The sequence below is a fragment of the Mycteria americana genome, chromosome 5, assembly GCF_035582795.1.
Source record: "Mycteria americana isolate JAX WOST 10 ecotype Jacksonville Zoo and Gardens chromosome 5, USCA_MyAme_1.0, whole genome shotgun sequence".
Classification (NCBI taxonomy): Eukaryota; Metazoa; Chordata; class Aves; order Ciconiiformes; family Ciconiidae; genus Mycteria; species Mycteria americana.
Window position 1 is genome coordinate 55,474,391 of NC_134369.1, and position 25,517 is coordinate 55,499,907.

General features: G+C 36.2%; 1 protein-coding gene across 3 annotated transcripts in view; it reads right to left on the reverse strand.

Annotated features, from left to right (window-relative positions):
* RPS6KA5 (ribosomal protein S6 kinase A5) overlaps positions 1-25,517 on the reverse strand; it is an 85,627-nt gene that overhangs the window by 50,868 nt on the left and 9,242 nt on the right. Inside the window, exons 2-5 of one of the 3 annotated variants that reach the window (XM_075503434.1) lie at positions 21,927-21,998; positions 8,456-8,674; positions 3,649-3,764; positions 2,693-2,800 (exon numbers count right to left, since the gene is read on the reverse strand). In XM_075503434.1, the coding sequence (XP_075359549.1) occupies positions 2,693-2,800; positions 3,649-3,764; positions 8,456-8,674; positions 21,927-21,998 (515 nt within the window). Of the gene's footprint in view, positions 1-2,692; positions 2,801-3,648; positions 3,765-8,455; positions 8,675-21,926; positions 21,999-25,517 lie in introns of those variants that run through there. The other 2 variants (XM_075503435.1, XM_075503436.1) reach the window with 2 other exon arrangements.

Here is a 25,517-nt window from a genome sequence, read left to right on the forward strand (position 1 = left end):
GCCACTTCACTTGTACAAGACAAATTTCACTTTTTAGCAAAACAGTAGTATAAAATGCTTTAGAGCTCTTAACACCACACTGCTTTCAGCTTGGATTTGTAATTCTTGCATCTTATAAGCACTTTCACATAATAATTGTAAAACAAAGAGGATACTTGACAATGCACTCTTCACACTCATGCTTCAGTAGCTGCATGGCAGAAATCAATAGGTTTCTGTTTCCCTAGAAGTCACATGCATTTGCTTTCTTTCACTCAAACAGTACTTAAGAAAAGCAGCTTCCCATCTCTTCATTGTTGATTAGTCAATTAATCTACTATGGTTATTATAGTCAAAAAATAGTACACTTTTTATTATAAAACAACTTCTGTTAGATTCTATACTTGCTCAGGTACCTGGAAATATTTAACAACCATCAGATTAAAGCAGGGATAATGAAAACATTGAACTATGTTTCCTAGCAAGTATCCTAACTACAAAACCATCTGAAATTCATAAATACATGGTAAAGAATAATCTCTGATAAGAATTCTAACATAGTACATGCGTGTAATTGCTGATAGTTTTTATACATTCTTAATAACCTAAACATATCTTGTTTCAGAAAATACAATCAAAAGAGGGGGGTTACTAGAACAAATTCCACTTGCATAAGTATACTTTTTCAATGGCAAAGTTCTTGCAAGAAGCACAGTGGGCCAGGAAAGAAGTGTCAAGAAAGGGGGAGAAAGGAAAGCATACTGCTCTGATTAAATTGCAAATGCTAAACTCTCATCTGACTTATGCAGTTGTGTAATTTTATTTAAAAGTTCTACCTAATGAGCATGAAAACAGGTATCAAGCTATGCAGTTATACAGGCAAATTTTACCTCTTGTAAGTACATTGGTTCAGAAGTGTAAGTTAAGTATCTTTTGTAATGTGAATTGTAAGCATTCTAGTAGTAGCTGAATTGTCTACAGAGAATACAACATGAAATGTCAATTTCTATGTGTAAATGGGTCATTCTAATCACATTTAGGTTCAGCAGCTAAATTCCAATAGCACACGAAAACTGTAGTCAAGTGCAGACAATTTCTTAGATTTTGAAAGCAAACAATACAATTGCAATTACTTTTTTCCTTAAAAGAAACACTAGAAATGTTGAGCTTTTTTGAAAGGGAAGACAAATATAAAATGTGAAGGAGAATATGAGAAAAGAAAATACGGTTAAATGAAGAGATTTCTGAGATATATACTGAAAACAGAATGGATTAGGGTCAGAGGAACCAACATTAAATGACCAAGCAGCAAGACTGCTTGATTTAATGACTGGAGAAGAGGACTCCAATTCAGAGTGTGGGAACAGCAGACAGGCATCTCTGATGCTTATCCAAGTCCTCCCCTTTCCCTCCACTGCTTGTAAATGACGTCCCGAAGGTGAGCACAGATGAGAAATAAGTGTATTTCCCAAAACCATCTGTTTTGAGACTTAATGAAGGTCCTGATTCATTATGACATTCTTATCACAGGGAAGATTTCAGTTTCATTCAACTTTGGCTCAAAGGCTGGAGGATTGCTCCTTTTCTCTCTCCCATTGGTGCAGTAATTCCATGTACTTTACTTTGCCTCTTGTGCCCAGCACAGCTTCTCTCACAACTCTAAGCAGGTCCTACTCTCCCTAGCCAGACCTTTTACTATCATTCTTTACCACTGAAAACTGCATCTGTCTGTACTTCCTCTCTTGCACTGGTCTGGCAATCTGCTGCTAATCCCTTGTCATGCCAGTTGAACCTCCTCTTGGTTACATGCTATAATTTAAAAGGAATATACTGACATTGTCTGTACTATTTCCCTGCTTCAGAAAGTAACGTTTCATATCTCTTAAAATGGTACCTCCCAAATCCTACCAGACTCCATTTGAAATGCAAATATTCTAGAGGAAACTACCAGTTATCTATTTTTAGAAAACCCCTCTGCTGCTTCTAACAAAGACTTTTAGATCTGCAGTCCCAGATTTCAATACCTCTGATACCTAAAGTGAAAGCAAAAAAATAGCCATTTTTAAATTCTCTCAGAAGTAAAATCCTGTGCAATTTTGACTCTCTGAAATCTAAAAAGCATATTTGGAGATCAAACTGTACCTTACAAATAATTAACTAACATCAACAGTCAGAGATCACTATGTTAGGTACTATGCACATATTCAATAAGAGATAAGCTTTTATCCTAAAAGCTTGCAATTAAGCTTATCAAAAGTGACACAATGACATGAGAAAGAGACAAGATAATAATAATTAATTATTATTAGCATAAAGAAGAGTCATAGCATACCATTTGCCTAGTCACTGCAAAGTACTAGCACAGTCAAGTGTTTTTAAAAAGGCATCTGAAAATGATAACATATAAGTGGCTTTTCAGACTTATGTGGATCTCTCCTTTTTCACATAAAGGGCTGCAGGAGGGAGCATAAAGGCATTTCAGGGAAAACTAGGAACAGACAAAAATGTCTGACAACACTGGCAGGCCAAAGACCAATGAACCAAAAGCTCAAAACCCAGTAAAACAGACTACTAGATTTTTGTTCTATGAAGTAAGAGTCTAGAAGGTGGTTTTTCTCCCCTCTCAAATGTGTTTATGATTTCAATGAGACAGAATCTGACTTTGTGATCTTGCTGGATTCTGTCCACACTTACTAGAGATTCAAATACTCACCTCATCAGTAAGAAACTCCTTACTCAGACCAAAGTCTGTCAGCACCACGTGGCCATCAGAATCAAGGAGAATATTCTCAAGTTTTATATCCCGATATATAATCCCCAACTGCAAACAGAATGTAAGAAAAAGTATTTCCAAATCAGTGTAACCACATCAAGGAGACATTGTTGAATGCACTTAAATACAAAGCTAGCAAAATTCCCATTATTAGGGTTATATGACGCCTGAAAGTTGCACCTCAAAAAGGACAATTTTAAAATGCCTTTGAAGAAATAACTTTGAGTGACTTAAAAATTCTCAGAAATTACACTGTGCATTAATGTCTTAAAATTTGAAGGACATATTATATCCTTTGAATCTAGAAGTGATGGAATACTTGCTGTTGAGTGCAAAACTCAGTTCAACTTTCATTAAGAATGAAAACAGATGTTTCTGTAATATGTTCTAGACCATACATGCATGCTTTGTATGTCTACATATGTAATATGTAACTTGTAGACATACATGTAATAGTCTACAAATCTGCTTACTACCTCTGAAAACTCTAACACTTTCATGTCTACAGTTGTGCCAAAATTTCAGAATTCTGCTGTTTAATTCTATCAAAACAAGGACAACTGAACAACACTGCAACCCAAATACTGTTCATGTTGACTACAAATTAGTTTTACTAACATACACCATTTCATAAGGATTATTAAAAATTAACAATCATTTGTCAATAACAACACTCTTCATGATGCAGACAAAAACTTGTAGCCTTAATCTGGTGCACATGAATAGACACTTCATTTAAAGTATTTCTAATTATACAACTAATGTCCCATTACTAGATAAAATTACTTTGAATTTAAAACAATCTAAAAAAATAGTTCTCCTTACTAACTTTATATGATGTGAAAAGAATACAGTTGTAGTTCCACAAAATCAGCACTAGGATAAAGTTACTTTACCTTGTGGAGATGTTCAAGTGCCAAAACGATTTCCCCAATGTAAATTTGCACCTCATTTTCTGAGAATCTCTCTCTGTGTGAAAGGTGAGTAAACAATTCTCCTCCATTTATATAGTCTAAAAAGTAGAACAAAGAACCTTATAATTTCACTTTCTGACAACTTAATTTTCTTATTGGAATATTAATAGGTACTTTGTAAGTTATTAAGTAAGATGTTCTGGGATCAGATGCTTTTACTTTATTGTAATTCAGTAATATTTCATCATGTTGTACAATTTCCTTCTTAGAGGACTGACAGAAGAACATGACCAACATTTAAATAAGCAGCAAAACCATAAAATAAGCCTCAAATATCCATAAATTATAAAGATGAATATTTTTTGCAAAATCAGTCTTTTAGTTATTTAGGAATATGTAAAGAAAGGAGTACAAACGACATCTACAAACAGAATACTTGTACACTCCTATGAAACACTTAAGAGCAACAAGGCAGACTGACATAAAGAAAGGCAATTCAGAAAACAGCTATTGGGTGAAATAATCAACTACGGGCAATTACAAGTTTTAACCTTCACAAGGGGAACTTTGATGGCAAAACTTACTGAAGGCGATTATTTCACATACATTCCCTCATGGAAACTACACTTTCATTCTTTGTGGGCTATGACACAAGGGTTTTCCCCACAGTTGGGGGCGGGGGGGGGAGTAATTATTACAACAGAGCTCCACGAACATGCATTTTAGAGACAGAGCTGTTTATGCTAGCAGTGTACATTAAAGCCATGAATTTGCAACCCCACAGCCCCCATATTGTATTTGAGGTCTACATATACAGAGCAGAGAACATGCCCCACAACATCTTACTCAACATTTTCTTGAATATGGTTTCTATAGATTCATTGGTATAATACATAAATCCATGAAAAAGGTCCAATCCCATTATAAGTAAGTTAATACTTTGAAGCAGAAAGCATATACACAAATTATAGACATTCTGATTTCTCTCCTCTTTTTAGTTCTCCAGTTGTCTGTTTGGGAAGGAATATTAGTGGAGTCAAACAATGTGAGAAAGATTATTTATGAGTAACCATATGAAAAAAATTATAATAAATAACCCACACTTTACAATTGCTTTCTTCTTCCAAAAAAACCTTCAGCATTCTAATCATGGAGAAAACAAAGATAACAGAAGCAAATCTTTAAAATATTTCTAATCAGAAACTGCTAACTTAGTACAAGGTAAGAACTTAATTCCCAGGCACTGTTCTAAGGACTCTAACAGATACAAACCAAAGCTGCCACAGGAGTGGCAGAACAAGCCTAATTCTATTCAGATTATAACACTAACCACAGCCCGATGAAACAACCAGCCTTCAAACTGTTGGTGCTAGATCAAATGCACCACTGACACATGGGGGGGGGGGGGGGGGAAGAATCAATTACTTCAATATAAACTCTGACAGTTCAGATTGTTTAATTTTTTTTTTTAAAGTATTAGTAGGTTAACCTCGTGTGACAAGCTTTGTACAGAACTGGTACTCAGATGGATACAATACTTTGTTCTTTCAATCATAGCTTAAAGTCAACCTAAAAACTGGAATCAGCTCCAAACCCTGTATTCTGGAAATCTGGCAGAAATGCAGCTGCGTGTCTGCACTTGATCCAGACTAAATTCATACAGTTATGTAATCTGACGGCAAGAAGAACTGTATTAAATATTGCACTGAAGCTCCAATTCTAAAACCTCTTGAAACTGAAATGACATGTTGCTCATACACCAAGTTCAGCTAGGTACAAAAACAAAGGCAGAGACTGGTTTCCCCCAAAATTCAGAAGCCTCTGAAACACATAAATTCCAAAACTAAATCAAAGAAGTGATTTACAAAGATTTACATAATGAGACATAAAAAACTTGAAACAAACAGTTATTTTTTTTGTCAGGGAGGGTGTGAAGCCCAGTTGAATTATAACATAGCTTTAGGCCATGTTAGGTAGAAGAGATTTTTGCTGTTACAAAAAGTGATTAAAAGAAATTTTTAAACCCCCTCTAATTATTCCCATTTTCTGCTAAAAAAGAAGGGAAAAAGGCCCTTTCTGGCCCCAACTGATATTCTAAGAATGGATTCATGTAGACTTTGTGGGAAAGCAAAAAAACAAAACAAAAAGCCTTTAATTATACATCAGCTTTGAATTTCGTGCTTTAAACATCACCTTAACAGTGTGTTATGGTAGGCATGTGTCCAGTCTGCCCCATCTGCTATGTAACATTCTTCAGAACTACAGGGCTCCCTTCTCTTCGAGTCTTATGAGAATATGATGTCAAGCTTTTAATTTTCCCTTCATATAAGAGGTCTTTCTGGCCTTCTAATTATCCTTGTCACCTAAATTTCTCCATTACTATATATTTACTTTTAGGTAACTACATCCACCACAAGTGTGAGGGGGGGTTTTGTTTTGGTTTGCTGGGGAGAGAGGGGGGTAATGTTTCTAATGGGATCTAAACTGCATGCCAGCCAAAAATATCTGGATTTAAAGAATGGTACTATAATATTTATAATATATGTTCACATTTTTTCTCATTTAATCTTTCAATTTTTTTCCAAATTATTAATCAATAACTTAAATTAAAAAAAATGAAACCTTAATTATTAAAGGTTATCAAGCAATCACAAAACTATCGATATATTTCTAACTTTTTGTGACAATATTTTACATATTTCTTTAGTGTCTTAGAGAAATTTGTAAGAATCCTTATGACAATTTCAACACTCATTTTCAAAAGGAATCCAACGAATACTTCATTTAAGCTTGAGCTCCTCAGATACCTGTATTATCTCACTGTAGTATATGAAACTAAGGTATGTATATAGAACACCTTCCTAAGAATTGACAGCCAGTGGTGTAGAGTCATATAACATTAATAAAATTTTATTAATATAATGTCTAAATCAGCCTGTTAATAAAGGTTCAATAAATGGAAGTTACGAGCTAAAAGGAATTGCAAAACTTGTACTTCATTTAAAGGACCATTTACTTCTTCAAATAATTCACTACAAAAATGCATTCAGCATCCAAGCATTAACTTGATCATTCATTTTCCAGTTCTTTTAAAATACTCTAAGTAAGCAGTCTTTAAAAATTGCTTGCAATTTTCTTACATAAACATCTTATATACAAAACACAAAATTTACTGATGACCTGAAAGGTAGAAATATTTCTAATTTGAGAGTGGTACCAAGCCTTATGAACAAGCTCTACTTTCAGCACAGAAATATGTGATTTCAGATTGCCTCTTAACACCCAAAAATTGAAATGTGCAAGTATCTCAATACTCAAAGATCAAATGGTTTCATAACTAAAAGTTGTGGAAGCAAATGCTTCCTGAAGCAGTAAGGTTTAGAGCTGATTTTAATACTCTTTTCTAGTTCCTGAAGTAAATGCTCCTCATTATCAGGAAAAATCCTTCACCTTCCCAAAAAAGACAGGACTCTTCAAAGGCAATTAAATGGGGGAATAAAGCAAAAGGAATGTAACTCCTTAATCTCAGTGCCTTTCCCCAAAACGTTACTGTCCTGAAAAAGGATAGTGGTAGGGAACAGAGACATGCACATACGGAAGTTATATCTGATTTGAAAACCCTAAGAAAGTTCCTGATCAGTCTTCTGCCAACCTCGCAAATGCTACAGAAATAGATGTGGTTCTTCACATCAAAATGGAAAGCAAAATGGCAAGGACAGAAGTGGAATGAAGAATGTTCTAATACGGCTTGCTATACAATAGCTCATTACCAAGCATCTCTCATAAATGGAGATTTATGAAAGTTACTGGGAGAACTTACCAAAATTAAGTATCACAATGCATAAAACAAGAAACTGATCCACAATATAAGTATTTTCAACAGCCCTTTACAGCAGGAAACTGTACCAACAAGTTGTAGATTCCAGCGTTGTAAGGAATTTGACCAGAAATAAATGAAAGCACAATCATCTTTAACTGGCAATGCCCACGTTATGAGCGCATTTGTTCAGAAAAAAGACCTGCTTGATATGATCTTTCAGTTTGCAACGTTTCAGTGCTAAGACAGCGCACTAACTCGTCAGCATAGTGACAGGTAGCCCTGTCCTCTCAGACAGATGACATTTCAAAAACACTGATCACATTGAGGACCATATACAACATGTTCTTAGAGTGAAATGTACAGTATGTTTGCACTAGAAGGCTTTCTGCTGCTTAAATATTTCCTTACTTTTTTCTTCTTTCCTACCAACTAATCCCAGTAACAATGTCATGTTTGGTCATCCCACCTTACCAATAACCTCTGTGCCACATACGCAAAGGCAGCATGCAGAGAAAATAAACCGAATCACTTTAATGCCCATATTCATACAGATTAAGAACTTTTTCATTCATGGTAGCAGTTTGTCTGAAAATCTGTAGAAAACTAATGCAGGATATAATAATGGTTAAAAAAGTGCAAATCAAAATTTCATCTTTCAGCTAAGTTCAAGAAAATATTTCTCTAGTTTAGGTACTTACAGTCATAGACATTTTTTGCTGCATGTAAGTCACTGACAATACTTCCCCCCCCCCAAGTCAGAGTAGCACACTGATGTTCAAACAGGAAAACCACAAACACAGACACTGTTGAAGATTAACAGTATTTTACTTCCTATGGTCTCTCATGCAATCTCCAAACACACAGTACTTAAGACCACATGAAAAAAAACCTACAAAACAGTAAGGAGATAAAAGGGCAGATTTATTTTTTTTTCATTAACATAAGACTTGAATTCTGAAAACTACTCACCTAAAATGAGATGAAGCTTTGTATCTGTCTGGAAGGCATAATGTAATGTGACCAAAAATGGTGATTGCCTAATGTGCTCCAACACTTGTCGTTCTGTCCTTGTGTGCTCAGTTGTTTTGGCTTTTTGAACTATTGTTGCTTTCTTCAGTACTTTCATGGCATACAGCTTTCCAGCATCATGGCCGCTTACTTTCCTTACTAGGAACACTTTTCCATAGGCTTAAAAAAGTGGGGAGAGAAAAAAACAAAAACCAAGTCACCTACTCGTACTACAGGTCTGGCTGATATCATTATTATTTTCAATTACTTATTGTTACGGCAAAGAGTAACCATGCAGGCTAAAATCTTCCAGAACACTTTTTTTGTTTCAGACTGACCTTTTCTGAGCAAAATTTCAACCAAATGAGCTTAGTCACTGAACACAGCAAGAGTGGGAAAAACAATCAAACAGAGCTTTGGTATTTAAAATCAATTTTAAAAGCTGATGATTTCTTCCTTTGTAATAACCTAAAACTCCCATACCTAGAATTTAGCAAGAGTTTGGAGTAAGAGAGATAATATTTTTTTGTCCTCAAAATATCTGCCCATATTTGCACAACTTACATGCTTTCATTACTGGCTTTACAGCGCTGAGGTTCCAAAAACCCTTAGAAAAGCCAATGAATTCTTCCCATCAGTATTTAGTATATAGGAACTTTCTGAGGCCCCCATACTGGACTTAAATGAGAATAAGCTAGACAAATTATCTCAAAAAAGAGTTTTCTGAACACAAACAGTAAAAGAAATAGTCACCAGGTCCAAAACGTAGTCTTTCCAGAGTCTTAAATTACTGAATCTAGGTGTTCTGTTCACATATTTGGTTAAAAATACACTCCATACTGGAGTAATAAGTAGCAAACGTGGCCACCTTATTTTTTTTTTATTTTTTTTTTTTTTATAAAAAGGGCTCCTGGGAACCGTACACAAGTAAATTTGATACCTCTACTAGGCAAACCTGTAGACACAGTAAAGGTTAGCATCCTGTTTATGTATCTACTAATTCTATGTGAAAGAATGAGTGTTACTTTTGTAGACAGTAATAATTATTTCTATTAATTATCGCTCAAAGGAATGAGGAGGAAGGAACAACGATATGGTTGACTTATTTAGATTTCCAAGGTACGCAAGTTCCCTTACAAAACGGTCTTAAAAACACTAAACAATCATGGGTGCAAAGAGAGGGGTTCTCTTATGAATGAAGAACTATATTAGCAGACAAGAACCCAAAAGGTTAAAAATAAATATTCAGCTTTTTCAGTGAAAGGAGGTCACCACAAGAATTCATCCTGCCTGATACAGTCATATATGAACAGTGAGGAAGATTATTTTCTTGGTTTAGTAAATTATCTACTGCAACAGAAATCAAAGCTGACTGCTGAAAACCGTACCACAGTATCAAAATATTAAGTAGCTGAAAAATAAAATGGCAGATAAAATTCCAAACAGGTAAATGAGTAATCCACGTGAAATATGATAATAATTAATTGTGCATAGTATTGTAACTGAGGATAAAAAAAAAAACCTGGAGTTACCACAGACAACTCTATGAGAAAACATCAGTGGTAATCCAAAAAGCAAACAGAATGTTAGAACTTCAAGGAAAGTACTGAAGGGGAAAAATTACACAAATGTACCGTCCCCCAAACCTTCAACACAAACCCAGAAATCTGTTATGATGTGGTATGAAATCTTTGTGTGCTCACATCTTGAGTGATGCACACTATTTCAATCTCTCCTCTCTTCTGTCCCCAGCTCCCCTCCCCCCATCAGAAAAGTCTAGGAGAACATTAAAAAAAAAAATACAGAAAAAGATAAAAGAATTATTCTAATTATGCAGGGAACTAAACACACTTGGACTTTTTATTTATACTGAAAAAGTAGAGTACTTAAGAAGATGCTAGAGAGTTAAAAATCAAAAACTGTATGAAGGTAAAGGAGCAATTTTTCATTATTTCTAGAAATAAAATAACTAAAGTAACAAATGAAATCATTAGGTATCAAGATTAAGAACTGCCCAAAACACACAAATAAATATGCAGTTAAGCTGTGGAACTAGTGTTACATTATGCTGCAGATAACAAAAATGTAGATGAGCTCCAAAAGAGTATATAAATCCTTGAGGGAGAGGAAAGTATACCAAGTGTTGCTAAACACAGAAGAGAATCCCGGGCTCAGGCAGACCCCAAACTGCAGGCTGCTATAAGTTCACTAAGGAAACCATCATCGTATGCCTCTCCATGTTCTTGTAGGGTCTCCTTAAGCCATCGTGAAAGGCAGAAAACTGAACCAGTTGGGTGTTTTGTCCAACCCCTATAATTACCTTCACATTACTTTCTTAAAGAGAATGCTCAAGTATCTTAAAACTGTAAATACAGTAGACAGGTTATACTGTCCTGATGTGAGATACTCAACTTTAGTTGGTCTTTAAAAATGCTATAGCATACACTGCTCCCAGTAAGTAATTATGTGTTAACTCCAGATTTTTCCTGTTTTTTTCCAGGCAGGTAATAAGAGAGTTTAAATTATCAAATGACATGTGGGTTTTTTCCTACAACCAAGTCCTGCTTCCTTCAGTATACAGAAGTGACATTGCTCATATAATGAACAATTCTTTTTAAGAAGTTCTTTACCTGACTCATCATACCCTAAGGAATCATGCTTGCCTTCTTTACAGAACCCATTATTCACAATAAAAGCTTTCATAAAGTAAGTTTTCATAACATATCTGTCAAGAATGGCAAATAGAGTCGGAACAGGTTAGTGTAAACATATCTTTCTATTTTGGGAGACAAACGTGACAATCTTTCTCAAGACGTTCAGTATTATATCGCATTCCCCAACTTTAATTGTAGTTATGAGATCTCAAGTATATCTAAGTTGGACTCAATAGTCACCAGCTGGTCATCAAGAAATGGATAACCATCGGTCTAAAAAGACTACTTTAGTAAAATAGGCATGGGTCATAAATCTTGTCATGATATACAGACACAAGTGATCTGAATCAAGGTTGTACAGACCATCATACTGTGACCACAGTAATACTGTTATACATATGCACAATTTGAATGTTATTCACTTATTTTTCCAATACTGGATGTTAACTTATTTTTAGCATCTGAAAACCAGATCCCTACTACTGAGAGCATTGGTTTAAAAAAACTGCTTCCAAAAGCAGTATTTACATCTTTTTAAGAAGTTACTTCTCAAAAAATGTAGGTAACAGTTCTGCATTCTACTAACATGCAACAAAAACAGTGTGGAGAATGGTTTTAGCTTAGCATGTCTCATCTGCTTAAGGGAACAGCCCTAGTTTTCACCAGTTTTCAGATGGCATTTGACATTGAACATCCTGGCTAACCAGGGAGGTCCCAGTTGACTGGAGGTTAACAAATGTGACACCCATCTACAAGAAGGGCCGGAAGGAGGATCCGGGGAACTAGAGGCCTGTCAGCCTGACCTCGGTGCTGGGGAAGGTTATGGAGCAGATCATCTTGAGTGCCACCACGTGGCACGTACAGGACAACCAGGTGATCAGGCCCAGTCAGCATGGGTTTATGAAAGGCAGGTCCTGCTTGACCAACCTGATCTCCTTCTACGACAAGGTGACCCGCCTAATGGATGAGGGGAAGGCCATGGATGTTGTCTACCTTGACTTCAGTAAAGCCTTTGACACTGTTGCCCACAGCATTCTCCTGGAGAAACTGGCTGCTCATGGCTTGGACGGGTGTACCCTTCGCTGGGCTGGATGGCTGGGCCCAAAGAGTTGCAGTGAATGGAGTTAAATCCAGTTGGCGGCCAGTCACAAGCAGTGTCCCCCAGGGCTCTGTGTTGGGGCCAGTCCTGTTTAATATCTTTATCAATGATCTGGATGAGGGGATGGAGTGCACCCTCAGTAAGTTGCAGGTGACACCAAGTTGTGCGGGAGTGTTGATCTGCCTGAGGGTAGGAAGGCTCTGCAGAGGGACCTGGACAGGCTGGATCAATGGGCTGAGGCCAACTGTATAAGGTTCAACAAGGCCAAGTGCCAGATCCCACACTTGGGTCACAACAACCCCATGCAACACTACAGGCTTGGGGAAGAGTGGCTGGAAAGCTGCCCAGCGGAAAAGGACCTGGGAGTATTGGTCAACAGCCAGCTGGATATGAGCCAGCAGTGTGCCCAGGTGGCCAAGGAGGCCAATGGCATCCTGCCTTGTATCAGAAATAGCGTGGTCAGCAGGACTAGGGAAGTGATCGTGCCCCTGTACTCAGCACTGGTGAGGCTGCACCTTGAATCCTGTGTTCAGTTTTGGGCCCCTCACTACAAGAGAGATATTGAGGGGCTGGACCATGTCCAGAGAAGGGCAACGAAGCTGGGGAAGGGTCTAGAGCACAAGTCTTATGAGGAGCGGTTGAGGGAACTGGGGTTGTTTAGCCTGGAGAAAAGGAGGCTGAGGGGAGACCTTATCACTCTCTACAACTACCTGAAAGGAGGTTGTAGTGAGGTGGGGGTTGGTCTCTTCTCCCAAGTAACAAGCCATATGACAAGACAAAACGGCCTCAAGTTGCACCAGAGGAGGTTTAGACTGGATATTAGGAAAAATTTCTTCACCAAAAGGGTTGTCAAGCATTGGAACGGGCTGCCCAGGGAAGTGGTTGAGTCACCATCCCTGGAGGTATTTAAAAGACGTGTAGATGTGGTGCTTAGGGACATGGTTTAGTGGTGGACTTGGCAGTGTTAGGTTAATGGTTGGACTTGATGATCTTAAAGGTCTTTTCCAACCTATACGATTCTATGATTCCTTGTGCCTCTCTGAAAAGCCCAGCCTAGAGCATTAAACAGAAGTTTCCTTAGGTTCCCAAGAAACAGTAGTTTTACCAGAAATGCTGGAGAACATTAAGTTAAGCTAAATTAAAATAAACAAAAGCCCCTAGATTTTAATACTTGCCTACCTGTATCTTTAATCACACTTTATAAAAACATACAATAATGCATCTTAAGTGGGAGAATGCTAGCAGTATATTAACAGCACCTACTACAGCTTTACGTACAGCATAGGAGAAAATTATCTGGTACGTGTAATAGCTGTAAGGAAATATCTAGAAACTATACTAGTGTTATCATAAAAGAATTTACAACATAGAGCTTTACCATGGTACAAATTGTTTCTTCAGAAATCTTAAAAGAACTGACAGAATGATGAGGATTCTCAGCAGTTTTGATGAGAATAAATCTTAAGTAGCACTATTTTAATCAAATGACTCATGATATATTCAACACCAGAATCTGTGATATCACCACGAGAAATTTACTTAAAAGACAACACTGCAAAAGCAATTCATTTGAGTGGCAGCAAGAAGGCACATAAGCTAATTGCAAAAATACCATTACCTGATAATCTTATTTCAGAAAAGCTTTTTTTTCATTTCTCGAAGAGCCACATTTTAATGTTTTCTCATAAAATGTGATGCACATCTCAACTACTTCCAAGGCAGAAATATTTAGCCAGCAGTATATCCCCCATGAAGAAACACACACACAGCCACCAAATATTCACCCCCAAAATTCATTAAAAATATTTTAAATGATGGAAGAACTAAAAGACTATATAATACATACTATATATATATATACACACACACATACACAAACACAAACTGTTAGACTGACCTTGTAGTTTATTAAGAGAAATAAAATAATAATTTAAAGTTAAAGAAAAAAGCAATTATTAGTTGCACATTGATATGGATATCAGGCCTGTAAGATGAATAAGAGATTTCATACCAGCAATTTATACCAAATTTCCACTTAATTTGTGAGGCAGAAAAATATAACTGGGGGTTAAAACTTTCCTTTCACTATTGCCTTTTTCATGAATACACATTCATAGTAATACACGTCATCGTAAGTAACAATTCAGCAAGTCATTAAAATATGTTAAGGTACACACTTGCTGAAAGACAATGAATTAAAAATATAAAGTATTCTTTGCCTTTTTATTCTTTCTGTATAAATGCAAGCACATTAAGCCATTGCATCATGCCAGCTAATTCTTACAGAGAAAAAGGCAAGCAATTCTTGTTTATAGCACACAAGATGGTTTATGCAGACTTCTAAATCCATCAAAACTTGGACATTTGTATAGAGTTTTAAAGCAGTATTTTCAAGTGTTAACATAAGCTACACCTCTTTCTTAAATTACTTTTTTACTATAAGTGTAAGACTAATCATGAGACAACAACAGAAAACAGCTCAGAGGTACAAAATATTTAATTATTTGAATAAATTCCACTGTATTCTTGCCTGATATATGCCTAATGACCTCTTTCCTCTGCACTTTATTGTTAAAATAGTCTTTAGATTTAATCTGCCTAAAGAATTTGGAGGCAGAACTCTCACTGTGCAGCTATCTGTCCATATGAATTAAAATTTGGGATGAGGCAAAGTCAGAAAGGGATATAGCTCTAGCAGTTAAAAAACAGAACAAAAAGCCAAGCACAAACCTTATAAAGATCAAATAATAGCATTCTGAACAAGCATTTCCCCTTTTTTTTGTCCACCAAACTGTCAAAGAGGAGGCATTCTCTGTCATCTTTCCTTAAATATCAGATAGGCAAGAATCTTTAATGGACTTTTTTCAACATTGTTATTTCCCCAAGAACAAGTTCCCTGTCCCATTAAACGAGTGAGAGGCGATAAATAAGAAAGGCAGAAAGTGACAGCAGAGCCTAAGTTGCATCTTAAAATGTACTTTCTATCAGCATTTTGCTTTTGTGCTTTTTGGGGTTTTTTTTGGTTTTGTTTGTGTTTGGTTTTTTGTTTGTTTGGGTTTTTTAACCTTTAGCTTTTTTTAAAAAGTAAAAGTTATTATAGTAAATAGGTATGGCAGGCAATACGTGCCTAACTTTTAAAAAGAAAGTAAGTTTTTAGAAGAAGGCTCTCATACGTAAGAATCTACTACTGGATAAGCACATCATTCATTTTTAATTATTACAAAAATTAAGGTGAATTATTTCCTTCAAAATTGCTTTGAAGGCACTGCATACTGCTGAAGTCAGATGAAGTCAGAACAATTAACCAATAACTGCCTGGATCATCTTCTACTTCCTTCTTCCCTTCTTGCATAGCATTGCATTTGCTATTCTCTCCAGTTACACAGAACCACCTTTGACATTAGTTCCAGTAAGAATCTTTGCTCCTGATCTCCAATTTAATGTCCAGATTCTTTCAGAATTCTCTGATGGATGAATGGGATGAATTTGTCCAGGTTCTTAGATTGAACACAGTCCCCTCTTTTCAGTCTGCGCTTCATACAGAAGAATAATTTCCTATTTCCAAACTCTGCCTCCAATTAGCCATCCCACCTTCCATTCAGTATTCATCATAGCTGTCCTCAGCAGAAACTGAAGTAAAATATTAATAGGAGTTTAGAATTATTTAGACACTCCCTAATTTTGGCTCACTCTGAGCACAGCAACCCCACTTCTTTCATTCTCCTTCTTTTATGAGAAGAGTACTTTATATTTTCTTCAATATGCTTTGAAAGATCCAATTTAATTCCACAGCCTTAACTTTATCCAAATACCTTCTGACCTCTTAGATGGAACTTCATTATACCTTCTTGTATAACAAGATTTTTGAGCTGATTATTTAAATCTGACATTCATCCTACCAATTTTCTTCCCTTCATATGAATATAGCCTTCAGATTCTAAGTATCTTCCACATGTAAGAAGAATATCCTTCCCATATAAGCACTTAATTCCAAAAGATCATGTATAAAATGTTCTCTTTTATATATGGCAGTTATATTCTTGTTTCTAATTATTTTTGTTTTCATTAGTGGACTGTAGTTCAAGCAGTAGACCAGATTATTAGGGCACATGCTCAGGAACCACTTGTGTTGTCTCTTCTTAAGCACAGCTGAAAGACTGAACGAAAGTGGATTTACTGAAGTCAGAAGCAGCAACAGTTGAGTAGAAAAAAAGGAACAATCTATGTGTAGAAAGATGTATGATCCAGAATGCACTCTACCTTAAATTTTTTTATTTTAAAAACACATTTACAAAGAATGAAGCAAATAAGCCAACTGGGCATGCATAAACCAGCAGAGCCACCTTCTCTTTGCTTCCCAAAGCCACGAAGGGAAGAACATTAGATTACTTTGCTGTAAAGTAACCTTGTTCTATAGAATAGACACTAGTTTTCTATGTCACAGGAAAAAAGCTTTAATTAGATAGGAGGGACAGCTGGAAACATGAATTCAGTGGACAGCAACAGCTATACAGTAACAGCAGGAGAAAAGGACTTAAATGAAAACAAAAAGAGACTGGAATTTCAGAAAGTATATACTGAGTAGAACACGGGCAAGTCAGAGAACTCAAGTAAGCAATAATTTGCTCCCAGAGCAACAAGTACATTATTAATAGCTTTATTAACAGTGGCATACTGTCATGTATTTTGTTTTACTGATGTAAAGTGTTACTGATTCTTTCAGTGGGGAAGTTTATTCTATTAATAGCTCCTTAATGCAATGTAAAAGGATCCAACTCAGATTAAAAGGCTACTAACTCAGATTTTTGCTTCCTTGTCTTTTCCTGTGACACTCAGGTCAAAAGAGGAACACGTATACTATGATATTCTTTTAACACCAAAAAGCAAAATATAACAAGCATACTTCCAAATGAGAGAGTGTGTACAAGAACAAACCAGACATAAAGGAATGCAAGAAAGAAAGAAATGCAAATTAAAGAAAATAATAAGTATGAAATTATGCTAAGCCATAGCATGAAGAAAATGTTATCACAAAAAAATCACTTCCACAGGAGAAATATCAGTACACAAGGATACTATTTCTAATAATATTTTTTTTCATCTTTTTAAAAAATAAAATTTAAAAATGAAGATTTAAATAAACCTTCACTGTTGTTACCTGAAAAATACCACCATGAAGTCTATACAAAATTACCACAATTACATATACTTAAGCAAGGTATCATTTAATTTAACATATTTTTAGTATCTTCTTTAGTTATTCCAGTTGCTTCATAGCAGACTATATTTAAAATATTGTCATTAGTTAAAATAGCATCTACAGTCATCACTTAATATGACTGTGAGGTTTCAATGTATTCTGCCTTGCATTACTGTAGATCATTTAAGTATCAGATAGTTTGAAAACTCTTTGCATGCTGCATAACTCCACAGTGAAGAATTTTAAAACAGCATCGCAGCTTTTTTTTAGCATTAGCTATATTACAGTAATATCAGTAATATCTAAGCACTCACACCAGGATAAGGCTTTCATTGCCAGAGTAAAGATAGCTCTTGCCTAAATATACACAGCAACATGTAAACAGAAGTCATCGATGCCCTCTTCCTCATTTTTCTTTAAATTGCTCCCAAAAAAGCCATAGTATCCCTTTTGTCTCTGTGAATCAATTTGTTTAAGATTATCTCAACCCCCAGCCCCATCTTCAACTTCACATTTTTTCAACTTCACAGAATTTACTTCATAGTGTAAAAGACAGAGAAGTTCTCAGAATTGCCAAAAAACCACCCCAAAACCAAAAAAACCACGGCGCTCTCATCATCCTGCCCATAATTTGGGGGCAATTCACTAATGGATATACAAAGGCTGTTTGGAGTCTGGAGAAGTCTCTAGGTTCCAGGAATCACCTTGCCTTCCCCATACACCCTGATTAAAAATGAAGGGGGGGGGGGGGGAAGAAAGAAAAAACCAACGAAACACCCACACACACCCCCACTTGAAAATACTTGAAATATTTCAAATTTCTGAAATAATGAAATTATCACTTTTTTTTTCTGGCTGAAAGGTGAAAGGCATCTAATAAGCACCTGCAACTTGCAACCTAGCCAATAGGCAGTTACTGTTTAGAGGGATGGCATTTAGCTTCACCATAATCAGACCGCCAACTATACATAGATAAAAGTTTGTTAGATCTACATTGAAGAAAATATCCTCCTTTCTTATTCTCATAGAATAAAAACCACAGAACAAGATAATTCAGACTCTTACTTATCAATACAGAAGGCATACAAATATCTTCTGAACTTTTTCCTCATTTTTTGTGAGAGCAAGCCTAAGGATGACAACTGAAATGCAGATGAGTAGTTTTGTATAAGAGAGTACAAGTTCTAAATGAGGCCTTACTCTTGTACGGTATCATTTAAGACAACTCTGCAATAAGAGCCTGCTATTCCAAATATTTCTGACTTATGTTATTGTGATTATAGACAGTTTTCTTTATGCTTCTTCTCATTCCCCCAAGTAAACATATATTCTGGTACAAAGAACTGAGAAGTCAGAGTAGTCATACTCACTCCTCCAACCTCAATTCAATTGAGAGCAAGAAGTTGCAAGCCTAAACAGGACCCCACAACTCATGACACAACATTTAAGATCCTGTAGCAAAGTTTGCATGCAAACAGGTAGTTAGACTCTTATGAAGTTTTTGAAAAATAATCTCTCTGCTATGGAAGTTGTGGGGGAAAAAGCAAGGTACACTGCACAGGAAAAACATACAGTCAGTAAGACAGCCAAATAACTGAATGTATAACCCCTGACTTTTCACATGCAGCAGATACTGCAAGGTCTATAGCATTTAAGTCGGTTTTCCATACTTATGAGAGTGCTTGCACAATAATTCTTGTTATTGACAAGGTAGTTCTAGAACTGCCTAAAAACTAAGTTTTTACAAAGGGGTTTGTATGTTAACTAACAGCACCAATTTGTACAACATTCTCTGTGGTTCTGTAACAGTAGACCCAATCCTCACAAAAATTTATACCACAGTAGAACATTTCAGGATCATCTTAGCCAAATGGCCAGTTTGCCATCTTGCTTCAGTTTCTATTCTGCTCTGTCAAGTCAATGAAAAGGACACAGAAACTCTTCTGACCGTAACAATTACAAATACACTGAAAGTGAAGATGGTGTTCAGATGGTGCATCAAAATTTTGTTGGATGATATTTACAAAAGAAAGACCTTAACACAGGTATATCCTATTGTGAAATAATGTTCTTTCAGAAGCCTCTTGGCAAGAATGAGAGGGGATTTTTGCTTATTGCAATCCCCAGAATGCTTCTCAAGCTAGGAAATTAAACATCCTCAGCAAGAACATCTAGGAAGGTTGTAGAATCTCTACTACTGGAGGCTTTTAGGAACAAACTGTTGTCAGGGATGACGCAGGTATAACTGACTGTGTCTTGGGCCAAGCAATTAGAGGACCTCTTCAAGTCCATTCCAGTCCTGTTTTCAGCAATTCCATGTTACTGCAAACACTGACAATTCACAGATGGTCACTTCCCCAAAAGCAAACAGAAGTAGCTCCATTCTGATCAGGTCATTTGCATTTAATGCTGTCCAGTAATTGGCAAGCAACAACCTCTGACACACCTAGTGCACTAGTCTTAGCTGTGATACGCTTAAGACTGAACAAAGCTTCTTGACTGCCCTGATGGTCTAGATTTCCAAGGCATGAACCTCAGGCTATGATTGAAATTACATATTAAAAAAGTGCAACTAGCATTTCCTTGACACAAAAAAAAAAAAAAAAAAAAACCAAAACCAAACCAAAAAACCCACCAAACACCACACAAAAACCCAACCTACTCTTCCTACAAATGCCATTCCAGGATACCCAAGGTGTCCTTGGATTCCTAAAGTTTGCAGGAATCTTTTACTCAGTTCTTGAAATAGTTTGAAAGTCTACTAAGACAGAAGACGTTTCTGGAGCAATGTGACTACAGATAGGCATGCTTCCTCAGCTTTTTTTTTTTTTTCTTCACACATACACACACTGTCAATCCCATTGTAGCAGCCTTTTCTGAAAGGGGTCACTCATAAAAATTACCCTGTTAACCTGAGTGAATAGGATAGCTTTGCACTGTGAGCCTAAAGACTACCTGCTACGATTAAGAGTATCCTAGGCCAAGAGAAATTTAGCTAATCTGTTCATGGAGAAGAGAGAGCATGGAAGGTAGCAATGAATGACAGACAACAGTTTAACAGCAGCAAAAGGGGTATTTCAGAGGTACTGCCTAAAGACAGTAGGAGGAGGTCAGGCTACTACTAGTTTGAACTTGAAGACTGACATTTATGAAGTCACCAAAACTTATTTTGTATTCCAAATGCAATAGTTGTAATATTAAGGTGATCTCAGACTAATGGCAGTGGTAAGGAAAAAAGGAAAAAAAAAAAATCAGGTATGGGACTGGTTTTCATATACACACACATGTATAATTAAAAATTCAGCCAATGCTTCCATCAGCAGGAGAGAAAGACATCCTCACATAAATGCATAATTATAAGTAATTTCTTTTTTGTTAACCCCACTCAGACCAATACCGACCACTTAGAACAGCAGAGCTGCTTCTACCTATGAATATGCAACACATATCTATGAATATTAAAGCTTCCTTGCCTCTACCACTAACTATTGAAATTTAACAGCAAGGGTTGAATTGTTAACCCTGTTAAATTTAAATTTAAAAAAAATTACTTCAGAAACAGAAAAATATATACTCTCAGGTGATTTAACAACTTAATGAATTTATGAAACAATCTGTATGACAGCTACATGTGAAAATCAAAACCCTTTGCTTTTTCCAGTGATGTAGCAGCTTGTGCAGTAATAGCCTCACTGCTAGCTGTCAATGGCTGGTAACACCCAAAATTTAATATCATAACTAACTTATAACTTCTACAGACCTTGATGATAGTCCACCATCATGATTACCCCAATCTACTCAACGCTGCATCTGATGTTAATACTGACAAAAAAATTGCATAAACACACTAAGAAGAATAAAGCCATTACTTTTGGTCTGTGTATGGGCCTGTGTGCGTGTGTCCCTTTAACAAAGGGGAAATAAAGCTTTTTTGTTGGTTACAGTCAGCAATCCTACAACATCCTACAAATCTCCAACATCGTGCTGAAATCCACAATACAACAGTGAACATTTTCCACCTTAAAAACTGTGATTTGAATAGGACAAAGACTAGTAGAGCCAATGCCAACTCTAAAACATAGAGGTAAAGAGTGGAGCATCCTATTCAATACTGTACTAATATTAATGTTTTTTTCCAGAAATTCATGAAAATATAGTCTGAAAATTTAATGAAATTATCAAGATCATGCCTTAACTTAGGTCAGATTTTTCACAAACTCTATTAAATTGTCATAAATCTCAAGTCATTTATTTTCCTTTTTTTTGATAAAAGTGCATCTTCAGAAGTGCTGTAAGCTAGAACACATGACCTCCAATTCTGCACAGTATTTGTGAAAAAAAAAGTGAAGAAAATTGTGCTATGCAATACAAAAGTGATATATCTTCCTAAAGAATGTTCCAGTTACCTCAGCTGGAAAACAAAACTATACTTAAGAGTAACATTTCCAACATTCAACTTAGAAAAAGAGTGCATCTTACCCCCTGTTCCAAGAACTTTCAGGAGTTCAAAGTTTTCAATGCCAACTTTCTCTGCATGGCCTGTCAAATTTGCTGAAGGAAAAAAAAAATTAACATCAGATATGTAGTACACTGAAACATCATTCTGACATATCACTACACCTTCAGTAAAAACAAGTTAGCAGATGAACAAAATAAGCAGCACTAAAAGGATGTTCCAGCTGCGTACTGTATTCTTTTAGCTTGAAAAGCAAGGGAGAGCAATTTTCTTGCTGCCATCGGTGTTCCTGGAGGTATAAAATCACAGAATAATTGAAGCCCATCTAGCCTGTATACACCATCTTTCATCCTATCTCTGGGCACCTCTGAAAAGAGTCTAGTTCCACCTTGTCTGTGATCTCTAATCTCATAGTTACAGACAGCAATCAGGTCATCCCTCAAGCCCTAGCACGCTGAATACTCTCATATTCTTGGATTATATGCTGCTTGGGATGACATAAACACAGCTCCAATAACTATTCATGCATTTAACATAGGATTACTAAAACTATAAAGACTCTCCATTTTCCTGCTGTCAAGTAGGAAAGACCTTGAGTCTACATAACCAAGAAGTCTGGAAAAATCTAAGCTACTACAAAGTTATTTCATGTGTTGGGGAGTTTGGTAGGAGGAGGTTCTATGTTTATACAAATCTATACCACCTTAAGTTTTTTTGGGGTTTTTTTTGTCTAACACATTTTTCTAAGCAGGGAAGTGAAGAGCCCTATTTAAAAAAGGAATTGTGGTGAGTTGGTTTGTTTTTTTTTCTTTTATAAGCTGCTAAAAGTAAGCCTTAAGCAGTTCCCATTTTTTCCGTCTTTCATTCCTATAGTAATATTATCCATCCATTTGCATCAATATGACTGCAGGTCATTCAGCAAAGCTGCTCATTGAAATGACACAGGTTAAAAGCAGTAAAGCAAAAAAGTAACTAAGTTTGATTATTCTTAACCAAGTTCAGTTCCCTGATTCACTTTAACGCGCAGCTGCATAAGTAGTTTTACTAGCACAATTAAGGATGCAGCATCAAGCAGCAGAAGCTGCATAAGCTGGCATGGCTGCTAGAAGAATGCATCTCAAAGAGCAACTTCAAGCCAAACTGTATGCCTAAAGGCTAGTTTAAATAAATAAATAAATAAATAAAAGGCTTAGGAAAGATGTACAAGAAGCTTTCAGTAGAAGCACCACAGATTTCAAGTACAAAGATATCTTAACCAAAAGAGGAAAACTCTTTCATAGGAGATGCTGAAACTAAACTTACTCGGTTCAAAAGAAATTCTTATTTGGTTTGATATTTCTACGAAACTTTATCAAGACAGTGTGCTTTCTGAATTAATTATCAAAATGTATAGTTAATCTCCATTCACAGAACTGCAGTAACTCAATAACTCAAAACAAACAGAAAACTTAAAGCTTCAGAAAGACATCTTTCTGCAAAGGAGGAACAAGTATAAAAAATCCAAACACTAAATAAATGAAAAAACAAATTTGTGACTTATTCCAACATTCCTAGGAATCTGTACACATACACAAAACACATCTATTTGGGATAGGGTAACATTAGTGCTCTCATGCAAGGCACTGATGAAATCTCATCTGAAATATTATTTTCAATTCTTATCATTCATCTTTATGAGGGATTAATGAAACTTGGAGTAAGCGCAGAGAGACCACTTGAAGTTACTGGGAGATTAGAAAAGTTAAAAGGCTTTCAGGATTTTTTCTTGTACAAACAGAAGTACACATGAAAATGAGTTTTGCAAATCTCAGGGAATCTACAAGCTATCCTAATGCTACATGTAAAAAAACCCCACACAGCACAGTGAAATTATTATTAGAGAAACATTACTTTTGTGATCAGTTCTATTTTAATAACGTATACTAGGCAAGACAGTACCAGAATCATTAACAAATCAATGAGGTAATATGCACCACATGAGTTGAACGGAAGCTTACTGTACTATTTTCACAGCAAACAGAACAAATACTGTTGCTAGTGCCACATCACAGTCATTGCTGAAGTCAGCAGTAAGGAAGATGCACTCATGTGCCAAGAAACAAGTAACAGCAGGTAAGGCAAATCAAGACTGAGTTAGTGTCTATATAAGTACAGCACGTCGTGTCACAGTCAGAAAGCAGCCTGTCTTAAAGCAACTTAATATTACATATTACTCTTCCTAACAAGTACTGAGAATGGTACTCAATGTATACAGTTTCAAAACAGTGTCTTTCCTGCCAGGGACAGCAGGAGTCAGCAGGAGTGTCCACAGTTTTACTGAAGCAGTGGATGTCACTGAAGAGATTCAGGACATAAAACTTCTCTGGATACTAGCTAAGTAAGTGCTGAGCTCAAGAGTGGGAAGAAATTTTTCACTGAGAAATCCACTGATTTGGATCTTCCATTATGGAGTACTCCCGAAAGGTTTTACCATCTCACATCCTTTAAGAGCTGTCAGCAGAAGGCTTTTCAATTAAACACCCTTCAAGAAAGCAAAACAGTTATTTAATCCTGCCATATTCTTGGAACTGAATAAGAGGACAGAGAGTGAAACAGAGAAACGCTTCCTCTCCAGTAATGCTGAAGATTTTAGGACTATAGCCAGCACTACAAAAAAGATCAAGTCCTAAACTCAATCCATTAAACTAAACTGTACCATAAACTCAATTTAACATGTATTCCACATTCAATAACATTAGTAAAACCTTTCCCACTTTCATGAGGTTACACATAAAAAGCCAAGGGACACCTACTTTGAATTATTTTGTACTTGTTTCAATGTGAGCCATAATTTTGCCCTATCCACTTAATCCCATTTTTACTTCCATTTAGGAGGTTTAATTGCCTTATCCTAAAAAAAAAAAAAAAAAATTAAATGTCTGGAAGGTTATTATATTATTATTTTCATAGTAAAAGGGGAAAACTACATGACAAATAAGCACATGATCACTATAAATAAGTCCCACCTCATTCTTTTTGCATTAAACTGGGGAAAAAAAGCTGTCCCACAAGATACAGATAGCTAAAAGGTGCTGCATAACACATAGAGATATGACAGGACACTTGAGACATGGAAACTCTCTCTCAGAATTACTCCCTTAAAGCAAGAAGTAGAATTATCCTTAATAAAAAAATAAAAATAACAAATCTTCAAAGCTACAAGGAAAAATTAACAATTCCCAGAAAGTGCTTCTCCCAATGTTGCCACGGCTGGCAATGACTTGCTCCAATAGCCTCAGCTGCTACACTCAGTCCATCTCAAGTCATACCCACCCTGAGAAAAGCAAGTTGAAGAGCTTGTGTCTGTGCCACATTCTTTCCAATAACACTGCTAGAGCAGTTCTTTGTCTTCATCTGCTGAAACCAAGCGCAGCACTTTAACATTCTAGCTGAGATGAGGTGCAGTTTCTCCAGAACAAAAGTCGTCATCCCGACATTCAAAAAACGTGTAGACGTGGCACTTCAGCACACGGTTTAGTAGGCATGGAGGTGGTGTGTTGACAGTTGGACTAGATGATCTTAGAGGTCTTTTCAACCTTAATGATTCTATGACATTTCCTTCAGCTTGCTCACAA